The sequence below is a fragment of the Sinocyclocheilus grahami genome, unplaced genomic scaffold (assembly GCF_001515645.1).
Source record: "Sinocyclocheilus grahami isolate Dianchi unplaced genomic scaffold, SAMN03320097.WGS_v1.1 scaffold304.1, whole genome shotgun sequence".
NCBI classification, from domain to species: domain Eukaryota; kingdom Metazoa; phylum Chordata; class Actinopteri; order Cypriniformes; family Cyprinidae; genus Sinocyclocheilus; species Sinocyclocheilus grahami.
Window position 1 is genome coordinate 1,644,622 of NW_015505483.1, and position 12,652 is coordinate 1,657,273.

Genomic DNA, 12,652 nt, shown 5'->3' on the forward strand with positions numbered 1-12,652 from the left:
GTTTGGACAGCTTTTTTCCCTTAATAAATGAAATCATAATTTAAAAACTGCATTTTGTATGTACTTGCATTATCTTTATGTAATATAAAAATTTGTTTGATGATCTAAATCAGGGGTGCCCAAACTCGGTCCTGGAGGGCCGGTGTCCTGCAGAGATTAGCTCCAGCTTGCCTCAACACACCTGCCTGGAAGTTTCTAGTATGCCTATAAGAGCTTTATTAGCTACTTCAGGTGTGTTTGATTAGGGTTGGAGCTATCAGACAGGTTCTATTTAAGTGATTTCTTGATTCAACAGGTCTGGCAGTAATCAGGCCTGGGTGTGGCTAGTGAAATTCAACTCAGCTTTCTAAAATAATGTTGTTAATCACAGTTCATGATTTAACAGGAGGGGGGAATACATTTTTCACGTAGGGCCAGGTAGGTTTGGACAGCTTTTTTCCCTTAATAAATGAAATCATAATTTAAAAACTGCATTTTGTATGTACTTGCATTATCTTTATATATATAACCTAATAAAAGTCCATTTTTTATTTTCAATATTTGTTATCAATTCTTGCTGTCATTTATACATTTGTAAAAAGCATTTCTCTCTTTTTTGTCAGCAATCTTTTCACCAAGTTCACTGCAGTGCATTTACACTCTCTGCAAAGTGTACATCAGATGCAGTACAAATTATGCATCATAGAACGCAGCATGGTTATGCTACCTACCTTTTAGCATAGCCATTGCCTCATAACTATATAATATAATATACTATAAATAATGCTGTCTATATAGGTAGCACACAAGGTTTTGGAACAGAGAGTATCTTGGGAAAACCAGAGACTAAAAGGAGACTTTATAAATAGCATGTTTTGTGTGGGTATTTTGAACTACCTTAATGAAATGATGATGCAAATGTGGCCACTAAATCTGATGCAATAGATGAGCATTTCCTCACAGCGTTGTTTTCATGTGTCGTGCGGTGGGCCCGAAGCCCCCTCGGTGAGGATGAGGGTTACTGAGCCTCCTGAGCCCCATTCATAGCTATAACAGCAGCGGTGGTGCCGCCCCCCTGCACCTGCTCCCTGCGTGGACCCCACCGTCCCGGCACCGCGGCCCCCAAGAGCCACATAGTGGGAGATGGGATCAGCGTCCCCACGCTGAGCGAGACTCGCAACCTTCTTTCAAGATTCCAAATCCCCCCAGCCTCCCCACCTCACATCCTGCATCTACTTTGGTGCACGTTTTGTGCCTATTTGAACTGTGACCTTGGGCACCCCCTGGAACTCCTGCTCTGTGATGTCAGCAGGGGGTACAGTGGAGGGCAAGCCGAGGGTAGCGGCTCGTTAGCAGGTCGAGGGTCGAGAGCTTCAGGGGCCGGATTAGAGTAATGAGGGAGATGATGGAGGAAGGAGAGAGAGCGTTGAGCTTCACCTCAGCTTCCATCGATCTCAGGCACTCCAGGAAGGCCGGGAGAGATAGCAGCTCCCTAATTTGTGCTAATTATGATCCACTGTTACTCAATACTGGATTCTCCCTGCAAAGAAGGAAGTACAGAAAATAGTAAATCAAACATTGATGGCAAATCCTGGAAAAAAAGTATCACAGTTTTCACATAAATATTAAGCAGCACAGCTATTTTGTAGATTGATAATAAGAAGAAATGTTTCTTGAGCAGCAAATCAGCATATTAGAATGATTTCTGAAGGATAATGTGACACTGAAGACTGGAGTAATGATGCTGAAAATTCAGCTTTGAATCACTGGAATAAATTACTTTTTAAAATATATGAAGAGTTAATTTGCAAAAACAGATAACGTTGTTTTTTAAAATTTTCAAAAATCATGTTTTTTTATCCTGCATTCCAATTAATATCAATCAAACTGCAGTTGGGTTGTTTTGATTACATAATAATAACTAAAAAAATACAACTAACTAACACAATAAAACACAATAAAAACATGATTTATGAAAATTAAAAAAAATTTTGTAACTATATTTTAGATAAATTAAATGCAGATTTGGAGAACATAAGGGGCTTTTTTTTCTAAAACATAAAAAAAAATGTTTTACCGACCCCAAACTTTTGATTGGTAGCGTAGGCCAGGTGCACATGGACATATTTGCTGTTTGGGATTGACAACAGTATTTACTAACAGATGCAACTGTCAAACTGTCCTGTTTGTCCTCAGATTGACCAGATAACCGAAATCAAGCACCTCTTCTGTTCTTGCAAAAGCAGATAATAACCCCTGTAAAAATAAATAATATAATAAAATAAAATAAGAATAAATAAAAATCAAATATATATATGCATGCAGTATATTTTAGATTTAGCTCATTCTGGGTACACATTTGTACCCATATAATATTCACATATAATGCCTTGACTACCCCACTTTATAGTTATTGGCATCACTCATCAAAACCACATATCACATATCAATGGACCACTTCTCCCACCACAAAAACGTGAACAGAGAGAGACCAAGAGCCTACATGGTGTATTTATTCAAGCTTTCTCCTCATTCTTGGCAGACATTCAGCTGCTGTAAACAACAGACACTGATCTGACCTTTTCAATTGGTGGAGACTGAACTCACACTGTGTGAGAGCCATTCTGCAGCAAGGGTGGCAGACAAAAGCTGAACTCACGACAAGAAATCGTTATTATGTAGGACAGGGGCTTTGACTCACATTAACAGATGTGCACTTCTCTAAACTGGATGAGTATCAAGCACTTAAATGAATGCCCATGGGATTCATGACACAAGGGGATTGATGAATCTTCCCGCTGTTTGTTGTTTTGTTTGCTCTGCAGGTTTTAAGAACCGTCCCAAGTCTCTCAAAGTCTTTGTGAACCCCATCAGCCACAAGAAAGAGGCGTACCAGCTCTACCTGGACGAAGTTGCCCCGCTCTTCAAGCTGGCTGACATAGAAGCCGATGTGACCAGTAAGTCTCATGCATCTGCACTATACAGGATAACAAACAGTTACATAGATAGCTTTTCTTCACTGTTTCAGCTTGAAATCATCATGCACAGGTGACTGCCACCCCCTCAGGCCTCACTCGAGGTCGAAGTGCATTAACGTCTGCCCTCAGGGTCTGTTCACTCATAGGATTCATCCCTCAGTGCTCAATAATTCCCTATATGCTAACAAGCTGGTGCTTTACGCCATTAGGCATTGGCAGTGGATCATAGGAAATCAATATTTTAGGGTGAGGAATGTCAAGGTCCCTATGTTAATGCATCATTTGAATGCACACTTAAAAGCAAAATTAATCATGTTTACCATTGTAATTGCCATCTCTCCATGCAATTTACTAAAAACCAACGTTAAAGGAAAAACTAAATATTACATTTGACTTATAAAATATCAGAATATCCTGCACTCACCATTTTTTTATTCTAAAAATGCTTGAAATGAAATACTTGAGAAGCAACACTGCACAAGATATTAAAACTTGTTTTCATAGATTCATAATATGAATTTAAATGCATTCGTCTTATTGCACTAGCAATTTTTTTTTCAAAGATTTGTTTTTAACTTGTTTATACTTAAAACAAGTGGATAGAAACTGCCTTGTGTTACTGATGCATGCTCTGAAAACATATTTACGTATTTAATATGCAGTGATGCTTTTTATACATTTATCTTGTTTAAAAGTATTTTTAGATATTTTAACTAGAAGATTGGAAATAACATAGAATTAGTGTAGAATATTAAGAGTGGGCCATCAAGTAACCACCTAGCAACCACTCAGAACACCCTGGCAACCACATAGCATCAAACTAGCCAACATTCCAAACTTTATTATAACTGTGTGCTGCAGTTACATCATCTGCTGCTTTAAATGCTCAAGCTTTTTAAAGTCAGTTGGATTCTGATTGGCTGCCAATTTGATCATTCATCAGTTGAAAAAAGGAAAAGGTTGTGAAAGTGATACCAGTAATTTTGTTCCTCTGTGTTATATTTGTGATGTAGGCTTCCCTATTCTCATTTAATTAGAATAATTATTAAAACTTCATAGTTATTGTTGTCATTCTTGGTGTGAACAGCCATTAATTTGAATGAATTTGTACAATCTTATTCTTACATTTTCATACTACGATCTGCTTACGCCCCACTGGTGGTTACATTTAGGGGAATAACCTCATGCTTGCTTTGTTCTAAAAATCTTCCGTACGAATACAGATAAGTTTATCAAGCTTTTATTTTGTGTTAGCTTGCTCTTTTAATTTGGGTTGCTGTAGCTGAAACAGTACAGTTTGGTGCTAATAACTCCAAAAATCATTCCTAGGAAATACACATACTGATAAAATGTACTATCTACCAAGTGCATACATGTAATAGTGATGCTTATGAATATGCACAAATGTTTCATACAATCTGCTTACGCCACAGCTAGGTTTTTTTTGTAATTGTTTGCTCCCATATTAAATCACATTACGTAAATTCAGACAAAATCACCACCTCGTATAATAGATATGTTGTCTTATGATTGGGTAGAGTTATAAATGTAACGGATAAAATGTATACGGTCTACCGAGTGCATACATGTAAATATGCACAAATGTTTTGCACGATCTGCTTATGCCGTGCTAACAGTTAGGTTTAGGGGAAAACCTCAATGCTTAATTGTTTTCCAAAAATCATACGTTCCCATACAAATCAAATTGTACGAATTCAAATGAAATCACCACTTTGTAAAATAGTTACGTTTTCCCATGAGACTGGATTGAGTTAATCAAATTACTTTGCTTTTTTAAATTTGTGTTGGGGCTGCTGTAGCTCAAACAGTAGAGCATGGTGCTAGCAAAAACATTCTCAGGAAAAGCTTGAACTGATAAAATGCATACAAATGTGATGCTTATGAATATGCGCCAATGTTTGCACAACCGAGCTCTCCTTTTCTTTTATTCCCACCTCTCTCGATATCTCTCTGCAGTATGTTTGAGGTTGTGTATGTGTGTGTGCTCATACTGGAAGTAGCAGCTGTACAACACTGCTGTGGATGGTCCTAAATGCATCTCACACTCATAATGACAGGAGAAGTGTATCCTCCGTCAGTAACCTGACCCAAGGGGAGGGACTGCACCCATCTGTTCTAACACAGTGCGGGACTCCCCCCTCTCCTCCCCTTTACCCACCTCCTCACACACACATGCGCGCGCACACACACACACACACACACACACACACACACACACACACACACACACACAGAGGACCCCATACTATATATGCATAGACATCCACACACTACTACACACACACACACACACACACACCCGAACACGCACCAGGCGCCCCCTGCTTTTGGGAAGGAGACTCCACAATCTGTGCTCTAATGAATGTGGCTACCTGATTCCAGAAGCCATTTGAACAGTAATAGAATCCGTTTCCTGATGATGTGCTCCCGAGGGCAGAGGCTGAGAGCTCGAGGTGGAGCCATTAAACAACATTTTACCTAATAGAAATTAAATATCTCATTCTGCCGCTTGCAACGCAGAGCATTGAGAATATACGTGATCGAATTAGCTCTATAGACTTTGTGAGAGATGAACAGGCAATATTAGCGAACTGTCACAATTGAGAGAAGCAATTACAGTGTGTAATTCAAGGCTATTTTCTGATAACTAAAGCTTATACATGGACATCTCATTTTTTGCAGTTTTATGGTCATTTAAGAGTCTAATTTAGCATTGTATGTGCTTAGACCAGTTTTAAACCTACTGTAAGTTTGATTTTTAACTAAAATGAATGATATTTCACAGCTCAGGGCAGAATGTGGCTCAGTCAGTGAGATGTGAAAAAGGGTTGTGGTTTTGTTTGGCAAGGTCAGGGCCACATGATCCTTTAAGTTCACTTTGATTTGCACGCTCTCCCCCTACAGGTCAGCACTAAGAATTGAACTCAGAATGTCTGGAACAACATACTAAACATACTGCTATTTCTGTACTGCATCCCACAATGCAATAGTTTTTATTTTCATGTCATGAATGAACAGGAAATAATATAAGTGGCATTATTCTTTAAGCATCTTTTGAATCTGGTGATGCTACTTTTTATACAAATTTTGATTAAAACAATTAATTTTTATTTATGAGATGATAACTGCATGTTTATTAATCGCAAACAAGAGCAGTCAACCTCAGTCTCTCTCTCTCTCTCTCTCTCTCTCTCTATATATATATATACACTGTATATAAACAAAAGTACAAAAGTATTCTTAACAAAAGTATAACGTTTTCAACATTGATAATAATCAGAAATGTTTCTTGAGCAGCAAATCAGCACATTAGAATGATATCTGAAGGATCATGCGACACTGAAGACTAAAGTAACGGCTACTGAAAATGTAATTTTGCCAACACATGAATAAATTACAATAAATACATTTTAAAATCTTTTAAAATAGAAAAAAGTTATTTTATTTGTAGTATTATTTCACAATATTGCTGTTTTATAGTATTTTGATCAAATAAATGCTGCCTGGGTGAGACATCTTTCAAAAACATTAAAAAATGAATAAAACTCATGCAACAAAAAAATAAACCGTTTAATTTAAAGCTATAATCACATGATCTTCTGTCCAAACAATTGTGTGCAGGTTCTGTAGTCTGTGTGCTTCTGTTTAGGAGCTGGTACCAGGAATAGCCAGGCATGTCATAATGAACAGACACAGCACTTGCATCTCTGTGTGCATCGTGAAGCACGTTCTTAAACAACAAAAAAACATCCATCTGCAAGTGTCACATCAGCCACGGTGAGCTCTTTGATGGTTGGTCACAGCTGGGACCCGCTCCATGGTGGAGGTGCCCCAGAAAATGCTAAGTGGGGCATGGGCGTGCACAATGCCATCTGCGGCGTGCCACCCCTCTTCCCCCGCATTCAGTGGCATTCTTCCGTGCCACACAGGCCAGGGGTTTCTGCCACACGTCACCAAACCTGAATCCATAATTCTACTGGATTAAGCCTTTATCCAACAAACTGACCACATTTAACCCTATTTTTTCGGACCTGTGACCCTCTGATTACCTTGTTACCTAAGCTATGTCACAGCACTGCAGTAACTGCAAACCACACAGTGAATGCTGGGAACAATCTTGACCTTGTTTTGTGCAGCTTGGGCAAGCTGAACACAAGAGCGGTCGCCTCTTTGTACCACAACTCATATTCTTGATTAAAAATGCAAACAGCATGCAAGTATAAATTCTGTTTTACAGCCAGGACCATATGTTCGGCTTAAGCCATTTGCCAATGCCTGGAAAAGGGTACTAAAGGCAGTTTGGAGTGCTTTTTTTTTTTTTTAAACATTAACTCTTTCTTTTCCACAGTCACCAAGAGAAAGGGCCACGCACTGTCCATTCTGAAAGACTGCAGCTTGGAAGACTATGATGGGTATGTATACTTCATGACAACAACAAAAACAACAACAAAATAATCTCCAGTGGTATGATTCAGTCTATGAAACATTTTAGTAGTGGGTTGGAGCAGTGCATTTAAACTATCATAAATATATGCTTTGCTTTTTAAACAAATATATTCTTTTTCAAATCATGTGTGTGTTATATGTATACATATATACATATACATACTGTATATATGCATGCTAATAATCCATACCATGCTTTTTTAATTTTACAGTAATGCAAATTATTTTTTCATCATGGGGTTATTTTAGCTAAGTAAAACTAAAACTAAGTAAATAAATAAATAAATAAATAAAATAACTTAAATATAATTTTTTTTTAACTAACTAGCTTAGCTATTTGCCAAGGAAATAGATCACATTTTCATTTTGTTTAACTCGATGTACTAAAAATAACAAGTCAAATAATAAGTCACTTAATGAAATATACAAAGTCATATTTAAAAACAAAACTAATAAAAATGATAAACATGACAAAATGAAAATGGAAAAATAAAAACTCATTTAAAGTAATAAAAAAATCTCAATGATCCTAAAATAACAGTGGGCTCTCTGAACAAACGCTAAATGTGCTGAACCAAAAGATTAGCAAAAGTAAACTAAACTAATTAAAAGGAATTCTGTCATCAAAAGTGTCATTTATGGTAATGTCCAAGTTGCTCTTTTCCATACAGTAAAAGTAAATGGTGACCACAGCTGTCAATCAAGATTTTGGTCACACTTAATTTGGGGGCTAATGCTCACTATTAACTAGCCTAATAATACTAATTATGACTTTTGCCTCAAACTCCTAATTTACTGCTAGTTCTTAACTACGGTAGTTGTTAAGTTTTAGGTATAGGGTAGGATTAAGGAATATACAATACAGTCAGGCAGAATAAAACATTAATATGTGCTTTATTAGTACTAATAAACAGCCAATATGCCAGTAATATGCATGCTAATAAGTAACTACTTAATAGTGAAAAGTGGTCCCTAAGCTAAAATGCATTTTATGCCTTTACTGGATTGGACAATATAGAGATCAGGCATGAAAGTGGTGAACAGCATCGGCAAAGGACTCAAGCCGGAAATCGAACTCGGGTCACTGGAGGTGTAATTGCGCTGTATGTCGGAGTGCAGCTCAAGAGGCTATTGTTTCCGACGGGATTTCCAATGAATAAATACATTTTAGTCTATTCATCACAGAAAGCTATCATACGGTTTCAGAATATTTGTAATATAGCGCACAAGTTGCATGGACTACATGTAGTCCTTTTGGGAGTTTGTCAACCTCTGGTCACTATATAGAAGAGAACGGTCATTCTTTTATATAAGACAGCAAGGAAGAAAAAGCATGAGAAAAGGAGAACTGTCCCTTTAAAGGCCGTTTTATGATGCGAGTGAAGATGGCATGGATTCAAAGCCAGATGACAGAGTAATCCTGCCTCTCTCGAGGTGACATTTAGCCTTAATAAATAAAGTAGTGTTTGGGACAGAGAGAAGAGAGAGAGAGAGAGAGAAAAAGGCAGAGGTGGATTTTTGCAAAATGAGTGATAATACTTTGATTGGAGCGGCGTGCCGCGGGGCCCAGTGCGGAGCTCTCCGGTAGAGCAGGTCTCTCCGGTGCGGCTCGGCAGGTGGCTCCTTAATTACCTGTTCTGGAAGCAGTGATGAAGTACCGCCATCCAGCCGACCGCGGGTGCGGGGCATCGCTCACACCACATTGTACGGTCTCTCTCCGCGTGCTCCAGTACTTCTCACAATTAGCTCCTCTTAAATATCTCCGGCCCCGGCTTAACGCTCATCCGTTACTGCCGCCCTACTGTTCCGCTGCATCCTCTGGGCTCGGTGGGAGGGGACGTGCTGGGTCTGGCACAGTGGTCTTTGATTAAAAACACAGCGTGCAGGTTCACGGCAGTGACAAAGGGGCAAGGGCAAGCGCCGAGCGAAGAACACATTCACGTTGAATGGTGATTAATCTGTGGTGTATGAAGGTGGTAAGAGGGCTTGGTGGCCGGGTTCTTGCGAATCTAGAAATAAAGAGATCAGACACTGTAAGAGGTCGAAGTGGAACTTCAACAGTAAGATGAAGTTTGCGTAGGAAGACATAAAACCACAGGGTTGAGGATCAAAGACATGGTGTCAGTATTACCGTGAGGCCTATAGGGCTATCACAATATATTTACTGATGATAGAGATGTGTGCAGGACTGCTTTATATAATTTATATGTGAGAGTGATGAAGAAACATGGAGCAATGAGAAAATAGAGAGCATGAAGTATTCTAGATGAAGTCCAGATTAGGAAAAACGGTTTGATTTTAGTGGTCTATAGCAATTTGCCACATTAATATTAAATTTAATTGATGTGAAGCTGTTTTTGCACCAAGAAAAAAGGGGGGGAAAAGAGGGGGAAAATGTTGAAAAAAAGGAAATAGTATTTTTTCTGCTTTAATATGAATATTATTATTTTCTGCTTTAATATTAATAGAAATAAATATTTTTTAAATATTATCGTATTGTTACTATTTGGGGTCTGTAATTTGTTTTTTTTAATGTTACATTTTCTTAAGCTCACCAAGGCTGTATTTATTTGATCAAAATGAAGTAAAAACTTTAATATTGTGAAATATTATTACTATTTAAAATAACTATTTTCTGTTTGAATATATTATAAATGTAATTTATTCCTGCGAGGGCAAGGCTACATTTTTATTTATATATATATATATATAAATAAAAGACTTTGGCATAGCCATTTTTTCAGGATTTGGATGAACAAAGTTTAATGAACAGCATTTATTTATTTATTATTTTTTTTTTTTCAGAATAGAATTGTATTGTAACATTATAAATGTCTTTACGGTCACTTTTGGTAAATCTAATGCATCCTTACTGAATAAAAGTATTAATTTATTAAAATATTGACTTACTTGTATGTACTGATTTATAATTTAAATCAAATTCTGGTAAGATTATATAACTGCTTAAAAAAAGAGCAATATTAAATCACAGAATAATGTTATCAATAAAAGTGATTACATCAAACCTACAGAATTTTACAGAAAAAAAAAAAACTCAAAGTAATGCTACTGAAAATTTTTGTTATCGGTGAAGTGTGTAAACATACAGTAATTGCAAAGTTTTTTTCTAACATTGAACAAACAGAAACATCCACCTTTAATTCACCCAGTTGGCTGAGACAATTTTACTGTGTAGAGCTGCTCAAACACTTCAACCCACAAATACCTTGTAGTTGTCTCTGCATGTTAAGCTGAAATGAGAGAAAACATTTTAACACTAAGTTAGTAGCATTACTGCTTTAGTTACACCTTTAGTTACTCCTCAGTTATGACCTTGTGGCATCATACATCATATCTTTGCACTTATGCTAATAGATTTCATTACAGATAATAGATTTCTCTTGTTCTTGTACAGCGCAGCTCTAAGACTCAAGACTTAACGCTGAGGATAATGCCTGGAATTTCGACATCAGTCATGATCTGTCTGTGTATTCCAATTTCACAAAGCTTATTCTTTATTGAAGATTATAGAAATGATGCTCTGATGATTTTTGTTGAAATTTAATTTTCTGTCAGCATGACAAATCACTGAGGATATCTAAGCTACTTAACCCGATGGGGGAAAAAGAGAGAGAAAAAAAGATCACTTTCTGTTGTTTGCTAAACAGGATCATCTTCAAGCAGGGAATGTGTGTCAGTACTATTGTTACAGCCACATGGGGCACGTTTCAATCACACGATGGTGCTACACAGAGTGGTCTTCACAGGGATAGCTCGCTCAAAGAATAAAAATGGTCATCTTTTAGTCACTCTCATGTTGTTCCAAATCTGTATGACTTTCTTTCTACTGTGGAACACAAAAGAAGATATTTTGAAAAGTCAGTTATTGTACATATACATACATACATATATATATATATATATATATATATCAGTAGGCTTTATAAAGGTGATAATACTAGTCCAGATTTTACATAATAGTTTAATAATACATTAAAACACACCATCTTCAACACCTCAGCAAAAGCAAAAGAAAAGAAGAAACTTGAATAATTCCCCACATCCCATTTTTTCCCTGTCTAGGAAATGTGTTACACAGCACTCTAAACTCAGTCCCCTGTCCTCATTCCTCTGAACTCGATTAATTAACCTCTGAAGAATTAATTCTGCAAAGGTAATACTAATCACACGTTTTTTTCATTAATAGATCATCACTCATTAATTACTTCAGCAACTGATGCTTCCACCAGTTTAAATGGAGTGCTGCTATTTCAGTTATGTCTCACGCGCCACACACAATAGACGTTAAAGTGATGGCACATCAGCGATAGATGCAATTATTCCCCTCACACATTTATGGTAATTGTCAGCACCCTGAATGCAAAGACCTTATTTGTGCAAATTTTAATGCCATCACATTGACTGCTGATAGATGGGAAGTGAGATAAGTGGCAAAATATTAGACCGACATGCAGTGTTGAGGAACGTTACTTTACGTGTAATCAGTATGTTACATTACTTTTGCATTTGTATGTCTAACCATCAGCTCCCCAATACTCTCTTTCCTTCGAAATGGAAGCCGTATGCTTGACTTTCAGGCATTTTTATATTGAAAATTTAATTTTTACTTGCCTAATATAAGCTATAATAGCTCTCAGACAAAAAATAAAAAGTACAAAACTGGGGCAGTACACTTTCAAAAGTTACTAATATGTACCATTGGGGAGTAAATAAAGTACCCCAATTTACCTTTGTTCCATTGCATTGATGGCTTTGCACCTTTTTCTGATTTACCTGATTTTTATTGCAATGTCACAAATCACAAACTTAATGCAAACCCTGATGTCATATTTTCGACAGAAAATTGCCTGTTTTTTTTTAAGCAGAAAATGTTGGGAATTGGGGGCTGAAAGAAAACAGTCACATTCTGTACGTCTGATCACCGTGACAATCTGTAAAACTATGATACCCATCATGCTTGCTCATACTACAACAACTCTTACAATGCTTGTGCACCTTATTTATACTCTTACTTTTCCCAACATGGAGAAGAGAGAGACGTTTTCAGTTGTATTTATCAGTAAATAAGTTGAATAAAATATAAATAAAACATGCATTACTTATTAAAAATATGCATTAAGTGAGATATTATGGTGCAAATTAACTTTACTATTTGAAAAAAAGGGGAACAAAGAAAAAAGAAAACTCCATAATGTGCATTACTTGTA

At 36.9% G+C, this 12,652-nt stretch overlaps 1 protein-coding gene across 2 annotated transcripts in view; it reads left to right on the forward strand.

Moving 5' to 3' along the window:
* Positions 1 to 12,652, forward strand: part of LOC107601393 (ceramide kinase-like protein) — a 58,042-nt gene that overhangs the window by 26,519 nt on the left and 18,871 nt on the right. For both annotated transcript variants that reach the window (XR_001610926.1, XM_016293560.1), the window contains exons 3-4: positions 2,805 to 2,936; positions 7,327 to 7,390. Coding sequence is in view for 1 of the 2 variants with exons in the window: in XM_016293560.1 (XP_016149046.1) it covers positions 2,805 to 2,936; positions 7,327 to 7,390 (196 nt within the window). In the remaining variant the exon portion in view is untranslated. The remainder of the gene's footprint in view (positions 1 to 2,804; positions 2,937 to 7,326; positions 7,391 to 12,652) is intronic.